General features: G+C 44.5%; 1 protein-coding gene across 1 annotated transcript in view; it reads left to right on the forward strand.

Annotated features, from left to right (window-relative positions):
• The window catches only part of RTEL1 (regulator of telomere elongation helicase 1), a 236175-nt gene that overhangs the window by 196923 nt on the left and 23719 nt on the right, over positions 1-15533 (forward strand). Inside the window, exon 31 of the mRNA XM_086932747.1 lies at positions 6782-7030. Within this exon, the coding sequence (XP_086788873.1) occupies positions 6782-7030 (249 nt within the window). The remainder of the gene's footprint in view (positions 1-6781; positions 7031-15533) is intronic.

Consider the following 15533-nt stretch of genomic DNA (forward strand, 5'->3'; position numbering starts at 1 on the left):
CGCATACCATCCCTCCGCATACTTTCATTATGAAAGTACCATGACTCCACAATGCCATTATAACGCATGGCATTACATTTTATATGCTTTTAACACGCATACATTTACAACGAAATTCGTTGTAAATGCATGAATGGTAAAAGCATGTTTTTTTTAAATGTTTGGATAAGGTAAGTATGGGTATAGGGGTACGTGTTTTGGGGTAGTGAGGTATATGTTTTGGGGTGTTTGGCTATTTTAAGGGTTCAGATATCGTTTTGGGTTATGGGGTACAGGGGTAGTTTTAGGGTTTAGAGATAGGTATGGGTTTTGGGGTACAGGGGTATTTTTAGGATTATTGGGTAGGTTTGGGGGTACAGGAGTATTTTAAGGGTTCAGGGCTAAGTTTCGGTTTTGGGGTACAGGGGTATTTTTAGGGTTCAGGGCTAGGTTTGGGTTTTGGGGTACAGGGGTATTTTTTAGGGTTTAGAGATAGGTTTGGGTTTTGGGGTACAGGGTATATTTATAGGGTTAAGATGGGTTAGTGTTTAAGGGTGTTGGGGTATTTTAAGGAGTAAGGGTGGGTTATGATGATGGGGTGCAGGGGTATTTAAAGGGAGCAGGGTGGACACCCGTAGCTGGAATGTACAGAACCTGGGAAGAAAAAACAATGAAATATTGGGCACAATGCTCGCTTTTTTTTTCGTAATCCCGCGCCCTGCACACGCCCACGCCCCCAGCACACGCCCACAGCACACGATATGAGACATGGCATGAAGGGCGGAACGTACCACACGCCCCCAGCACACGCCCACAGCACAACGCAGACACTCCCACAAGGGACTACTTTGCTGGCACAGTTCTTTTACCTTTTAAATGTATATGGTGGGCGTCTGCATAGCCTATGTCCTTCTGCTGCAACTGCCCTTTCCAACGCTGTATTGGGTGTTGTGATTGGTGCTGTGGTTCCTGAGATTACCCGTCTCAAAGGTTTGGGCTCTCTCTTCATTATATTAGTATAGATAGATATATATAGAGCTGTGTGTGTGTATATATATATATATATATATATATATATGTGTGTTTTCATATATAATTTTTACATATTTTCTGGGTTTCCCGCGCATGGACGGAAATATTCTATTGCTTATGACTTTGAATCCTGGAAAATGCTGTGCGCGACGTCTTCGTTGAGAACCCAGTCGTGCGCTTCGACGAAGTCTCTGCTGAGGTCGTCCGCCTGTGTGTTGAGACTCCCCGGTAGGTGAATTGCTGTTATGGACAGGTCTCGTGCAAGTAACCAATGCCAGATGGTCTGGGCTTCTATGGAAAGGCTTCTATGGAAAGAGTCCTGGATCTGGTACCCCCCTGCTTGTTTAAGTAAGACGTTGTAGTTGTATTGTCTGTTTGCACCAGGAGGTACCGAGTCTGTAGAGATGGAGCCATGGACTTGAGAGCAAGATGGTCCGCTCTGAGTTCGAGAAGATTGATGTGATATCCTTTCTCGAAGTCTGACCATAGCCCTTGTACCTACAGAGGGCCCATATGCGCCCCCCAGCCTTGGAGAGAAGCATCTGTTATCAGAGTCTGCGTTGGTGGGTCCTGATGAAAAGGGACTCCCTTCATCACGTGCACCTTCTTCATCCACCACCAGATGGAATCTTTTGCAGACTGTTGGAGATAAATCCGGTCCGCCCAGCATCCCGTCCTCTGTTTCCACTGATCTTCCAGACACTGTTGTAGAGGACGCATCTGCAAACGTGCGTTTGGCACGATGAAAATGCACAACGCCATTGACCCCAGGAGAGAGGACACTTGCCGAACTATCGGACGTGCAGTTTGAAGGAGAAGTAGACACTTCGCTCTGATGGATGACCACCTCTCCTCCGAAGGACACATGTTTTCTACTTCTGTATCCAACTGAGCACCCAAGTAGTGGATCTTCTGGGTGGGGTTCATTATTAACTTCTTGTAGTTGACTTGCAGACCCAACTTGTACATGAGCTGAAGACAAATCGACAGATGTTCCTCTAGAAACTCTTCAGAAGCCAGTCGTCTAAGTACGGATATATGAAAATCCGCCTCTTTCGAAGACAAGCCGCCACTACAGCCATACATTTTGAAAATGTCGTGGGAGCTGATCTCAGGCCAAAAGGGAGCACTGCGTACTGATAATGACGAGCCGCCACTTGAAACCTGAGAAATTTGCGATGTTTTCTGGATACCGGAATATGAAAATAAGCGTCCTTTAGATCGATGGAGCACATCCAATCCCCTTGGTGTAATTGAGGGAAGATCTGGTGAAGAGTCAGCATTCGAAATCTCTCCTTCCGAATGAATTTGTTCAGTCGCCTCAAATCCAGAATGGGTCTGAACTCTGTGACTGGACCTTTTTTCTGTACAAGAAAGAATCGAGAGTACAGGCCTTGACCTCTCTGCTGGAAAGGAACTGGTTCTATGGCCTTCTTCTTCAAGAGGACGTTCGCCTCCTGTTGCAAGCGCTTTATATTCCACTGTACCATCTTTAGAGGGCGCATGACAGGGGGTGGCTTCTTGAATCTCAAAAGGTACCCGTTCTGAATGACATCCAGCACCCATCTGTCCTTCGTGATCTGTTTCCACTCGTCCAGATAACGCACAATACTTCCTCCAACCGGAGTGGGACACGGTTGTAGAGGAAGCATCCGTTCATTGTTTGAGGCTGCTTGGCAGCAGATGACTGCTGCCTATTTCCATTGCCTCTGCCTCATCCAGGCCGCCGCTGCTGGAATTGCGATCTTTGTTGATTCTGGCCTTGATTTTGCGAAGACCAATTCGTTTGTTGGCTCCTTTGCTGAAAAGATCTCTTGTCATAGGGACGAAAAGTACCCCGACGTTTAAATTCTGTTTTCTTCTCAAGGCCTACGGCCTTAAGAGTGTCCAACTGCACCTTCATTTTAGACATCTCGTCGTCTGCATGAGATCCAAACAGAGTTGAACCATTAAAAGGTAAATTGACCATTTTCCTCTGTGCCTCCGGCTTTAGCCCCGTAAGGCGAAGCCAGACTGTACGTCTTGCGCAAACACCGTGTGCATAACCATGAGCAGACAAGTCCGTCGCATCAGCAGCCGCGCTAATGCTCTGGTTAGCCACCAATCCTCCTTCCTCCACTATTTCCAGGAAGTCTTTCTGATCCTCCTTAGGGAGTTTATCTGCAAAACGAGCCACTGAGTCCCAGAGCAGACGGTCATAGCGGCCCAATAGAGCAGCCGCACTGGCCACTCGTATGACCGATCCTGAGGTATTGCACACCCTTCGCCCCAAGGAATCCATACTCTTACTATCCTTTTCAGGTGGAGCAGAAGAGGTAGATGCTGCCGAATGCGCCTTTCTGACTGCCGCTACAATCAGGGAGTCTGGTGGTGGGTCAGACCGCAAAAACATTGGGTCCTCCTCTGGAGCCTTGTACTTCTTCGCAATCCTAGAAGGACCTGAACCCACCGTGGCCGGAGTTAGGAATGTCCTCATTGTTGGTTCTATCAACCCAGGCACTAACGGCAGAAGAGGCCTGCCAGTCGTCTTGTGATGCAGGGTTTCGAAGATGACTGACGTTGCTACCTGGGGAACTGCCATTTTGATGCTGAATTTACTCGTTCCACGACATAATACATCATTAAATGTGCTTAAATCGTCTACTGGAGACACTCTGGAAGGAGGAGTAGAAGATATAGTTGGAGAATAGTCTCCATATGAAGATCTTGAAGACGATGTAGAAGATGGAGTTCTACGTCTTCTTTGAGGAGTTGCCGATCGCTGCCTCCTACGCTCCCTTGAACGAGATTTCTCTCTCACTAAGGATCTTGAGCGTGATCTTCTATGCAGCTCCGTCCGAGGGACCGGAGCTCTCTCCCCCATTATCGGACGCATCTTCCAATGCCTTAAACTTTCCAACCACCTCGGTGACAAGTTAATAGGCCGCTCTGTATGCTCAGGTGAAGCTTCAGGTGACACCTGAACAAAATATTCAGCTCTGCGGAAGACTTGGAAGCTCTAGAAGCTGCACTGTGTTCAGAAACCAATGAACCAGACGGAGTCCGCTGTCTGGGCACCAACTGTCTGTCATCTGACACCTGCCCTGAGGTTGAGCCCGAATGAGCCACCACAGAAGAGTCCTGGTGCACTATCTCTTGCCCCACTGCAGATCTGTTGTCTTGCTGATCATGCGGGGAAGTCTCCACTCTAGGTTCGGGACTTATTTCTGACCTCGACAAAGACCTAATTGAGGTCCGGGAGGCTGGTCTTGATAGTCTCGACTCCAACCTATGTTCAGGTGGGGGAGACTAGACACTCCATGCTTCGAGCCCGAAGCATGTTTCGACGTCGACCTACGTCGCGATGGACGTCATTCTTTCTCTCGACGTCGACCTTTTCCTCGACGACGACGTATGTCTCCCTCTCGACCTCGGTCTATCCTTCGACGTCGACCGATGACTCTTCCTCGACGTCGACCCTTTATCCTTCGACGTCGACCCTTTATCCTTCGACGTCGACCCTTTATCCTTCGACGTCGACACACGATCCTTCGACGTCGGACATCTCTCGTTCCTCGACGTCGACCTCATACGATCCTTCGACGTCGAGCGTTGCACTCCCGACGTCGTCCTCACCGCAATCGACACCAATTGCCTCGACGTCGAAAAGGATTTCGACGGCGACTGCCTCACCGGCAAAGTCCTCGACGTCGATGGAGCTCTCTTCGACGCCGACAGCGATCTGGTTCTCGACGTCGAGCACACCTTTTTTGACGGCGACGCTCCCTGGAGTCGATGTTTCTTAGTTCTACCTTCTGGAGACGCTGATCTTCGACGTTTGGGCTGAGAAGATGGCTTAGCAGATGATAATAGGCCTTTAGAACTCTTCTCACCACGGTTTTCTCTCTCCAGAAGGCCCAGCAACCTCATTTTCTCTCTTTCTTTTAAAGTTCTATTTGAAAGGTTGAGGCAATGATAACATTCTTCCACCTTATGAGAAGCTGGAAGACACACCACACAAACTGAGTGTGGGTCAGTTTTCGACATCTTCTTCCCACAGGAAGGACATTTGTAAAATAAAGGTGGCATTCTGACTAAAAAACACCAACAGCTTAGTCAGAAAAGGATAACAAACCACCACCAAAGCTATATTTTGTCAAAAAAGGCAAGAAAAACCAAGTTCTGATAGAAAATACTTCAAATGAGCAGAGCTCAAGTTCCAGGTTCCTCACAGAACAAGCCGGAAAAAAGAACTGACCTAACTGTCACCTGTGGGGCATGATGGGAACAGAGTTCTCCTGGAGGCCTTAAAGGCAAAGTGTGCAGATTCTCTGGGGCCTTAAAGGCAGGGTACCAGTCTGATTTTCTGTACACAGACATTTTTTCATGTGCAGCCCTTTTAAGCTAATAACTGTTTACAACAGGTTCTTTGATGAAAATAAAAGGTTTTTCATGGCTATGAAATGCATTTTAGGCTCATGCCTGTTTATTGCATTTATATACAGCATATTTTCATGCTTCAGAACGTGTAAGGTTTGGTTTGATTAGCCTATGTGTTAATGTTAGGCTGCATATTATGGTTATTATACATGTATATGTGTATAATTACTTAGTACTATGTACTTTTGGTTATATTTACACATATATATGTATATTGTTTATGTGTTCCGGGTCCCCGCTCATGGGCGGAGATAATTCAGTGCTTATGACTATTAATGAGTATCCCCTGGAAGAGAACTAGGATTACAGGTAAGTAACTTATCCTCGCGACTTCTACTACAGAGAATACACATCTGCCTCACCAGAGGAGGTCCTCCTGTCCACAGAGGTAGGGAGAGTAGTGCACTCCTTCCTACCAATGTTCATCTTGAGTGAATGGTTCCTGACAATACCTTACAACACCTAGGCTTGTACTTTGGGAACCTGGTGGTTGTGGCACTGCACAGAAGTTTGTCGTTGTAATTGATTCACTGAGTGTTAGCAAACAACATCAACTTGCTCAGTTGCTCACTTGCAGATGTAGTGTCCTATTTGAGCCACCAATCTGAAGCAGAGATTCATCTAGTTACCTGCAAGAGCTACCTGGAAGCTGTTGCGACCTTCCAGAAAAGAGCCCGGAGAATACTTCATAACAAGATATCTGACAAGCATAATGATCTTTTTTCTTCTTGATCCCATGTTGAACCTTATCCTCTTCCTTGCCAGGTTAATGTAGAAATGTTTGATGACAGGACATCCTGTAAATTAAAACTCCTTTCATGGAAATGTCTTCGTGTTTATAACATTGACTAAGCTCATTAGTGAGACCTGAAGCCGTTGCGTTTCGGTACCCTGTTCGATGCATCATCTATACCAGGTGGTTCTCTCAACTCCCCCTTCATACTGAAGATCTGTCATAGTTTTATCTGAATTAGGAGATTGTTCCTCCTATATGGACACCTCTATCAATAGTAAATGCACATTCAAGGGAAAAGACAGACCGTCAAATAATATAACCGATTTAATAAAAAAAGGAAACAAAGTAGTGAGAAATTAGCAAATTGAACCATGTTTACTCTGTCTGGTGATATCACTTTTGGTTGCATCAATCTAGGGACAGGCAATTATCTAGAGAGGTCATCACCCTCTGTTTGTTCATTTACTCTCTGGCTTGTTAGTGAGAGATAATGCACATTTTGATGGTTGTGCCCACATCATATTCAAAGTCAAATGTAACTGAAGAAACCTCATCCCGCTAAAGTCAGGTTCCTTCCTAGGGTGCCTAACAACATTTTCATTCTTTCTTATTCAGCAGAAGGAGGCACATGTAACTCAGAGCAACAACATGTCAAGGAGGTGCATCCTGGTGGCAGCAGCGTGGATGAGAAGCATCTCTTTTCTGCCTTCCTATCGGAGGTCAGAGAGGCTCTGGGACCCGAGAACTACAAGCGCTTCTCCACAGCCCTCACTGCATACAAGAAGACAGATCATTACTCTGCCATGGTATCTGAGATTGCAGGGCTCTTCATGGAGGATCCTGTACATGCTCACCTGCTCCGCAGTAAGTATTTTACGCTGTCATTAGGGGGCTGGGGGGGCGATGGTGTGGGTTTTGGGCTTAATCCCTTTCCCCGATATCTAGGGCCATGACCAATTGCTGCAAAACGAAGTCTTTCAGTGAACTGCGAAACAGCAATGAGGAGGGAAAGTTGGCGCACGTTGTATTCGCATAAGGAATGAAAAAGGGTTGTTTTTCTAATATTGATGAAATCAGATTGTTCCAAATAAAAGAGAATGGCTTGAGTTACCTTTACATCATAGTCAATGTTCGGGCCTTAGCTCATCATAGGGCAGGTATAATATACTAAATATACAAATCATGCTTAGCTAGAAAGAGGCTCATCTGATTTGGCCAGTCACCGGAAATGAATTCCAAATTGCTCAGAAACAAATGAATTCTTTAATTAGATGATCATGCACAGTGATCAATTTATATATAGTGGATTTTTTTATTGCAGCTTCAGAAAATATTATTAGTTGCATAACAATGACTTCAAGTCCCTGAAGACTATCAGGATTTCTTTAACACCACAAGTATTACTAATCTGGTGATGGTACGCTCTGTACTTTGTGAAACCACTACAGTCCCTTTGAGTCAGAATCTCCCCAAAGTTTCTAGATACTTTTATTCTGGGCTCTATGATAATATTAAAACTAATTCTCCATCACTGGATCTTTCATGGATTCACATGCTTAAATCATTCCCTATTGTCGGACTGGAAATCCCTGGCAGTTTTAAATAGAACTATTCAGTGTTAATAATAGCCATTAGTCCAACTATGGTGTTTGTAGCAGCTCATCCACCTCATTTGAAACAACCCAAACTTAAGCCAATGAGGTAGAGGTACTGAACTCTCTACTGTCCTTTGAGGCCACCATGGTCCGCTTTCGACTTCACGTCATGGGTGAGAGGGAGCTGTAGAGTGGAGGTGTACTCTTATCCTTCTTTGACCAGACATTTCCTACATAATTGGATTCTGCTTGTCCTGAGCCAAACCTTACTACAGCTTCCAGAAACTGGGATATTTTGGTTTGCAGACTTTTATTTTCTTAGGCAGGGGTACAAACCTAACTAAACCTCTGAAAAAAATTCTCTCTTCACGTCCTACTCCGACTGCAGAGAAGCTATTTATGCAGAAGATTCGCACAATCTGTTTATTTTTTGTTTATCCTTCTCACAAGGCATTATGCTGTGACACCTGAAAGACATGTCCCTCCAACATCTTTAAGATCAGAAAGAAAGGAGTTTGGCTCTCTATCTTCTGGAGAAGAAGAAAAGTCTCCCTTCCAAAGGGGAATCTTCTCATCTAGGATGATTCCGTTAAGTGTTCGTCTAGGCACATCCACAATTGCACCATAAGAAAGAAAGGATTTTAAGCTTCCTTACCTTAAAGGGACCTGCACATCTCTCCTCCAAGGACAAGTTCAAGCCTTTTTCAGAGAAGGCTTTAAAAAAAAAAAGGTAAGTAACATCTTGCACTGAAAATGACACAAAATCCAGTTCCCCTATTAGTAGTCCCAGCTAAATCATCGTGGACAAAGACCTTTCCATCAACCGCAAAAAAAGACACTATAGTTGGGAATGATGACTCCATCAGTTACCCTCTTACAGATGAAGTCTTCAGGCCAAGAAGATCCAGTCAACGACCAGGCCCTTGTCAATGGCAACCTCATCTACAGTAACAACACCGTTGATGATAAATGGACTGTCAACAATATTTGCCCTTTATACCAGCACTGGAAGCACAATCGGCCTATTCTCATCCACCCTTGAAGGTTTCTGCTCAATTGTCAGTGCATTTCTTTGATTCTGAGGCAGAGGCTTAAGTCAGCAATCAAGAACAAGCTTCAGTTACAGCATATTGTCCTGCGCAACAAGGTTTGTGCGGTGTTCCAGACTATTACGAGGAGGCTTAGGAAGAGTAGGAAGGAGATGCAGACTTCCATGAAGACTTTGATGTTTAAAAGCCTCAATGTTTCTGTTCTTGATGTTGTCCAAGAAGATTTGGACCTCTGTATTAGCCCAAGTGCCAGTACAGTTGGACTTCTTGTGGTGCAGGTACCAGTTGCCTTCTTATCTATGTTGCAGCAGATCATACAAACTTTCCAAAGACTGACTCGTCAACAGCAACTTCTCCACCATCCGGTTAGGCCTTTGTCAGGACCCCCACCAACGCCAGGGCTATCACAAATCCAACAGGTAAGAAGAGGTACGTTGTTGAGTCCTGTTTCCGGGATAATCCTGTGGCTCCAATAAAGCGTGTAGCGGGAAGGATTTATTGTTTTGTTTCTGCTTAGAAGCAGGTTATTGTGGTTCACAGGGTGCTCCAAATAATGCACTGCGGGCACACCCTGGAATTGCTAATAAAGCCTCCCAATCATCCACCCAAGAAGGTGCATCCTCTCCTCATGCACGAACTGCAACAAGAAATTCTTCCCCTCTCAAAACAAGCAGTCAATTGGGTGCTAAAATCCGAAAGGTATCTGGGCTTCTATTACTGATTCTTTCTGGTCAGGGAAAAAAACAGGGGAGCGGAGACAGATTGTGGATCTTTGAGAACCGAACATTTTTCTAAAAAAGAAATTCTTTCTGATGGTCCACCCTGTAGAATGTCCTTCTGGTGCTTCAAAAAAGCAGTTCCTTACTGCCCTGGATCTTCAGGGTGCTTTCTTCCATGTCCCAATACAACAGAATCACAAAAAATATCACCAATTCCCTGATGCGGCTGCACTACCAATGCAAATTCTTTCAATTCAATGCACTTCCCTTCAGACTACAGTTGGTTTGACGCATGTTCATGAAGTGCTTTGTTTCTTGCCATCCCTTTTATACACACAAGGGCACCAAGTGTACCCATATTTGAATGACTAGCTTGTTAAGGCTTCATCAGAGAAAGAGGCCTGGGCCTCTACAGCCACTTTTATAAATCTTTTCCTTGGTTGGGTCAAACACTGTACAAAAATAAAAAATAGTCTATCCGTCAAGTAACAAAGTTTACATTTTAATTAACTATCCTGAGCACATGGCTCAGAAAAGAATTTGTCAGCAAAGCAAGTAGCAAAACTTCAAGCATTGGCAAAGACCATCAGTTCCAAAGAGGCTGTCTTAGATGGCTATAAATCATTGTTGCGCTTAATGTTGTCATGCATCAGTTTAGGGCCTTCATGTAGGTTGCAGATGCAGGCGGAACAGCAAGAGTTGGATCATAAAGGGAGACAAGTGCCATGATCTTGTAACCATAATGGAGCTGGTATCTAGAAGGCTTAATCAGGCTGTGCTATAGTGGAGATTCCCCTGCAATATTAATACAGGCTTTCCGTTGCCACCACCCCAGACAGAATTACCATGACAATTAGTGCATTGATGGAAGGATGGAGCGCTCACATGAAGGAGCAGCACTCTACAAGAGGTGTCAGTTTGTAAGCGGACATTAACTCCACAAACATTTTGGCGCTGCAGGCCACACTAGAAGCATTCCAGATGAGACTGGCAGGCCAAGGCATGTTCATCAGGATAGGCAACATGAAATTTAATATTTCGCCAGCAGGGAGGCACAAGGTCTCATTCCCTTACTGTGGAATAGAAAACTATATCGATATTGCTGTGGAATATCTACCAGGAGCCCAGAATGACCATGCTGACTCACTCCTTCACAGAGTGCTGTGGAAGGCCAAGGAGGACCACTGTTCTCTGATTTCGAATTCCCTGACTTGGCAGCACCAATTCTGGTTCTCCAACCTGTTGAGACTGTCACAGTTTTCACCAGTTCAGCTGAAGATTCATCCCAAGCTCCTCTCCAGACACAACAGACAATTTCTCCAGCACGATTTGAAGTCAATCAACCTGACAGCTTGGTTCCTCACCAATTAGAGTTGTTATCTCGACATTCCGGCAGATTGTAGGGAGATAATTGGTGCAAACACGACCTCGTGCTTCAAGAAAAACTTACAATTCAAAATGGAAGCACTACTGTATGGTGCAAAGACAAAGGACTTAATTCTATATTGTTATAACCTCATAAAGTAGTGCCATATTAACTGATCCTGGCCCAGAATGGTCTCAACTATCATTGGTCAGAGTTCACTAGGTCGCAACCTTGAGATTTAGGACTGACAAAGCAGCATCAATCAATTTATGAATGAACATTTGAGGGATTTCCCTTCTAGAAGATGCCCTCCTGTGCCATGAAAGTTGAATACAGTGCTTACAAAGTTAATGCTGCCTCCTTTTGAGCCACTCTGTAGAGTACTTCTAAAATACATCTCATGGAAGGCTGCGCTGTTGCTGGCTTTCACTTCAAAAAGAAGGTTTGGTGAGCTACAAGCATTCACCATAAAAGGGCCATACCTCTGTTTTACAAAGAAAACTACATCTTGCACACCACAATTCCAAGTTTATGCCCAAAATACAATCATATTTCTTCCTTCTTTCGCAAACCACCCACATTGGCAAGAAGATCTACACATTTGCTAGATGCGTTGGGTTCTACATTGACAATATTAAATACCTTACCACTTGTGGTATGAATTCTGAAATATTGTGACCTCTTGAGGGGTAGACAGCTGAGCATCTCTATCTCATTGGCTGACTCTAGGTCGTTTCAAGTGAGGTGTTTTTGGTACTAAATAAACACTGTTGTTTAACATTTTTTACTGCTATATTATTACCAGAGATTCCCAACCGGATGACGTGGAATGATTTAAGCATGTAAATCTGTGCAAGATGCCAACGCTTGAGAACCGTATTATTTTTTCCTTGATGGATTCTTTAAAGTGCTTAGTTACATATGATCAGTGCCTTGTGTTAATGTATATGTGGGAGCAAGTGATACCATTTTCAGTGAGTGTACATTATCAGGCTCCACCCAAATTGTATCTCTTAGCCTTTATTATCCAGTTCTACGTTGAGGCTTCCCGCAAGCCCCATTTGTGAGCCTTTCTTCCATTTATACAGATGTCAGTCTTGCTTTTCACTCTGGGCTGTCTAGGAAAATGTGGGCAGAAAAGTGTACAACATGAAGACTTTTCTCTTCAAAGAAATAGTGTCAATAGCTGGGACATTGAGATGTGCAACTACCCGCATTTCATCAGACAGGATAAGACATCATCTCATGGTCCATTGACACAAATCAGGTATAATTAAGTCCCCCTTGCTGCAAGTAACCGTCTCCTGTACATCCAGCGACATAACTACCATTAGTGAGATGGGAAAGGTAATACCTGGGGGGTACAGGAATGGAGGGGATGCAATTTAGGTCTCATGGTCTTTATTTAGACAGAAATGTGGTCATGAATCTAAGTTACAAGAGACCTTATCGGTGTGTATTACAGTGCTAACCACTCAGGTCACCCATGGTATTTTTGTGTAGAGAGATCGCGCAGTGGTCCACGAAGTGTTCTCTTTATGTGGACAAATTTAAGGAACTGCGTAGTGGTACCTGCAGGATTAATATCAAGTGAGGTAGGGATAGAGCATATCAAGGGGGAAAGAGATGAGTTTAAAGAGAACATTTTCAAACATGGTGTGTGGCGAAGAGGCACAGTCTGGTTTTGAAAGTCTTGATAAACTAGAAAGTAGTAAAAAAACAAGCTGTGCATATAATATGCCCAGTCACAGTTAAAAGCTGGGGACCCTATTTGATTCCCTTTCACAGATCTGGAGGTAGAAAATGCCATTCGGCGGATAGTCCCAGCGAAAGCTGCAGGGCCCGATGGCCTGCCTGGGGACCTCCTCCGAGCAGATCCTGTCAGTTGGGCCAAATTTTTATCATCGCTAATAAATGCAATTGACAGTGGCTGTCCGATCCCGGACTCTTGGAAGGGGCCCGAAGTGGTGCCAATTTTTAAGAAGGGGGCCAGGGATAATCCCGCAAATTACCGCCCAATAAGCTTGTTAGACTCAACGCAAAAGGTGGTAGGACATGTTCTGCTGGAGAGAATCCTACCCTGGGCAGAAGAAAATGAAGTCCTTTCGGATTATCAGGCTGGCTTTAGAGCAGGTATGGGGACAATTGAGCAGGCTATCCGGCTGCTCCTCCTGTATTGGAAGGTGGTTAGAATAGGCAAAGGCAGTCTTTATCTTGCTTTTATTGATCTTAAGACTGCCTTTGACCTGGTCCCACGTGAGCGCCTGTGGCAGGTCTTGGTAGAGCAGGGGGTTCCTAGGCATATCGTGAACATACTGATTTGCCTCCACGAGGGCAATTATGCCCAAGTGAGATGGGGGTCACAGGGGGGAAAACATCTCGGATACCGGTGAACAGGGGAGTCCGCCAGGGATGTGTGTTAGCTCCCACCCTATTCGCTCTGTATGTGAATGGGGTGGTCGATTTCCTACAGCAAATACCATCTGATGCCCCATCCCTGGCGGGCGAAAAGATTCCAACACTCCTGTTTGCCGACGATACCCTCCTCATCTCTAAAACCCCGAATGGCCTGCAGACCCTTCTGGACAATTTCCAACGCTTTTGCACAACCAGAGGGCTCTCTATTACCACCACGAAGACAAAGTTCCTCACTCTTAACCCATGTAGAACTTTTAGGAACCCTCCAGTGTTAAACTCTGTCCAACTAGAAGAGGTAACCACCTTTGATTATTTGGGCATCCGTATCTCCGATTCTATGAACTGGTCACCGCACATACAGAAAATGCTCCTGTCTCACAAAAGGGTGGTGGGGTCAATACTAAAAGAGCATCGCTCCTCTATGAGCAGACCAATTGCTCCCGCCCTCACAATTTACAAGGCCAAGGCAGTAAGTTCGTCCCTTTATGGTGCCGAACTGTGGAGCTTTTCCAATAAAGACCAAATTGTACAATCGGAGAACGCATTTCTAAAAGATTTAATGATGCTCCAGCAGAGGATACCCTCTAAGCCCCTCCTATATGATTTAGGCTGCCACTCACTAAGGGACACAGCACAACTTCGCCCACTTTTGCTCTGGGTGCGCTTGTGGCGGACTCCGGAGCTATCGAAATATGCAAGAGGGCTGGGCGAGATTATGGATATGAACGGGTGGCACAAGGTCCATTGGCTCAAAAACGTCAAGCAACTTCTTTACGACTTGGGCCTCAACGAGGAATGGAAGAATAGATCCGCCCCATCCAAGGCCGAGGTCAAAAGTCTGTACTGGCAGTGGATCGCTAAAAACGACCTTCTTAATCTAAGAATAGGCAGGCTCACAGAAAAGTGCATGCAGCACAAGCTATTTTCCTGCTATGAGGCCTACTTAGATTTTATCCAAAAACCACATAACAGAGCACTTTATTTCGAGTTTAGGATGGGCACACTACGCACAAGAGAGATGACTGCTCAGTGTAAGCCTCCCCATCAAACTACAGCTTCCTGCCCATGCTGTGAGGCTCGGGCTGAGTCAATTGCTCATTTTATGTTTATCTGTCCTGCATGTAAGGCCACTAGGTGTTGGCTGAAGCCTATATGCATTAAGATGGGGACTGATAGCCATCAAGCCACACTGCGTATTCTAAAATCTGATACTCTGGACCTCTATGTTTGTGGTTTAGCTAAATACCTTAAATGGGCATGGAGCATTAGAGCAAGAAAAATAAAGTCTAAGTTCTGAAGCATGAACTCTGAAGATGGACCTAGTCGCCACAATGTATCACTTCTTTGTACCACCACAAAGTTGCACAGAAAACTTTAAAAAATATATATTTATTGTTCATTGTTCTCTGTATTAATCAACTTTTAATGTTCTTTTATACATAACGTGTTTACTATGTGTGCATTATGGCTTTCTTTGTACACTTTTTTATTGGATTGTACAGCTTTTAAGATATTTATTTATCGAAATAAAGCTTTATGAACTGAACTGCTACCCCAGGTCACTGGAACTGATTAACAAAACCTGAGAACAGTAGCACGTATTCTTTGACAGGAATCCATCCGATTGCTGTTTATTACTCCCTTCAGCGAGGACTTAATTAGTAATGCTGATCAATGTTCGATGCAAAGATAAGGCACATTGTTTCTAACCTACACTCTGCTGAAGTTTTCACCTGTGTGTTAATGTTAGTGGTGGATAATTTTGCTCTGAAGTGGCCAAAAACGGAAGTAGCAACATAACTCAGGAAATGTACTCTATTTGGAAAAGTCTGAGGGGATTCGAAATTGTTTATGTGTAATATGGTGGGTTTTAGATCACTGCCAGAGGTTTCACAGTTTCTAAAAGCAAGACACAACCTAAATTACCTCATTCTCAACCCCACACTTGTATAATGGTATGATCAGATTGGTTTTCTATTAGCTTACTTTGGGACAAACACGCAGCTTTTAGACACTTAGGGCCATCTTCTCCTCAACACCCCAATAGCCGAACAGTACAGCTCTTCACTAAGCACAGCAGCATTTGAGTTCACACCTATACATTTTAGAGAATCTGTTAGTTTGTCTGTGTTCTCAGTTTACCTGTAACGTTTCCATAATGTTGGGACTCGTCACTCACGCCTGAAGGGTTCTCACATCCAATTCCCAGATAACATTTTA

Source organism: Lissotriton vulgaris, chromosome 7 (assembly GCF_964263255.1).
Source record: "Lissotriton vulgaris chromosome 7, aLisVul1.2, whole genome shotgun sequence".
Classification (NCBI taxonomy): domain Eukaryota; kingdom Metazoa; phylum Chordata; class Amphibia; order Caudata; family Salamandridae; genus Lissotriton; species Lissotriton vulgaris.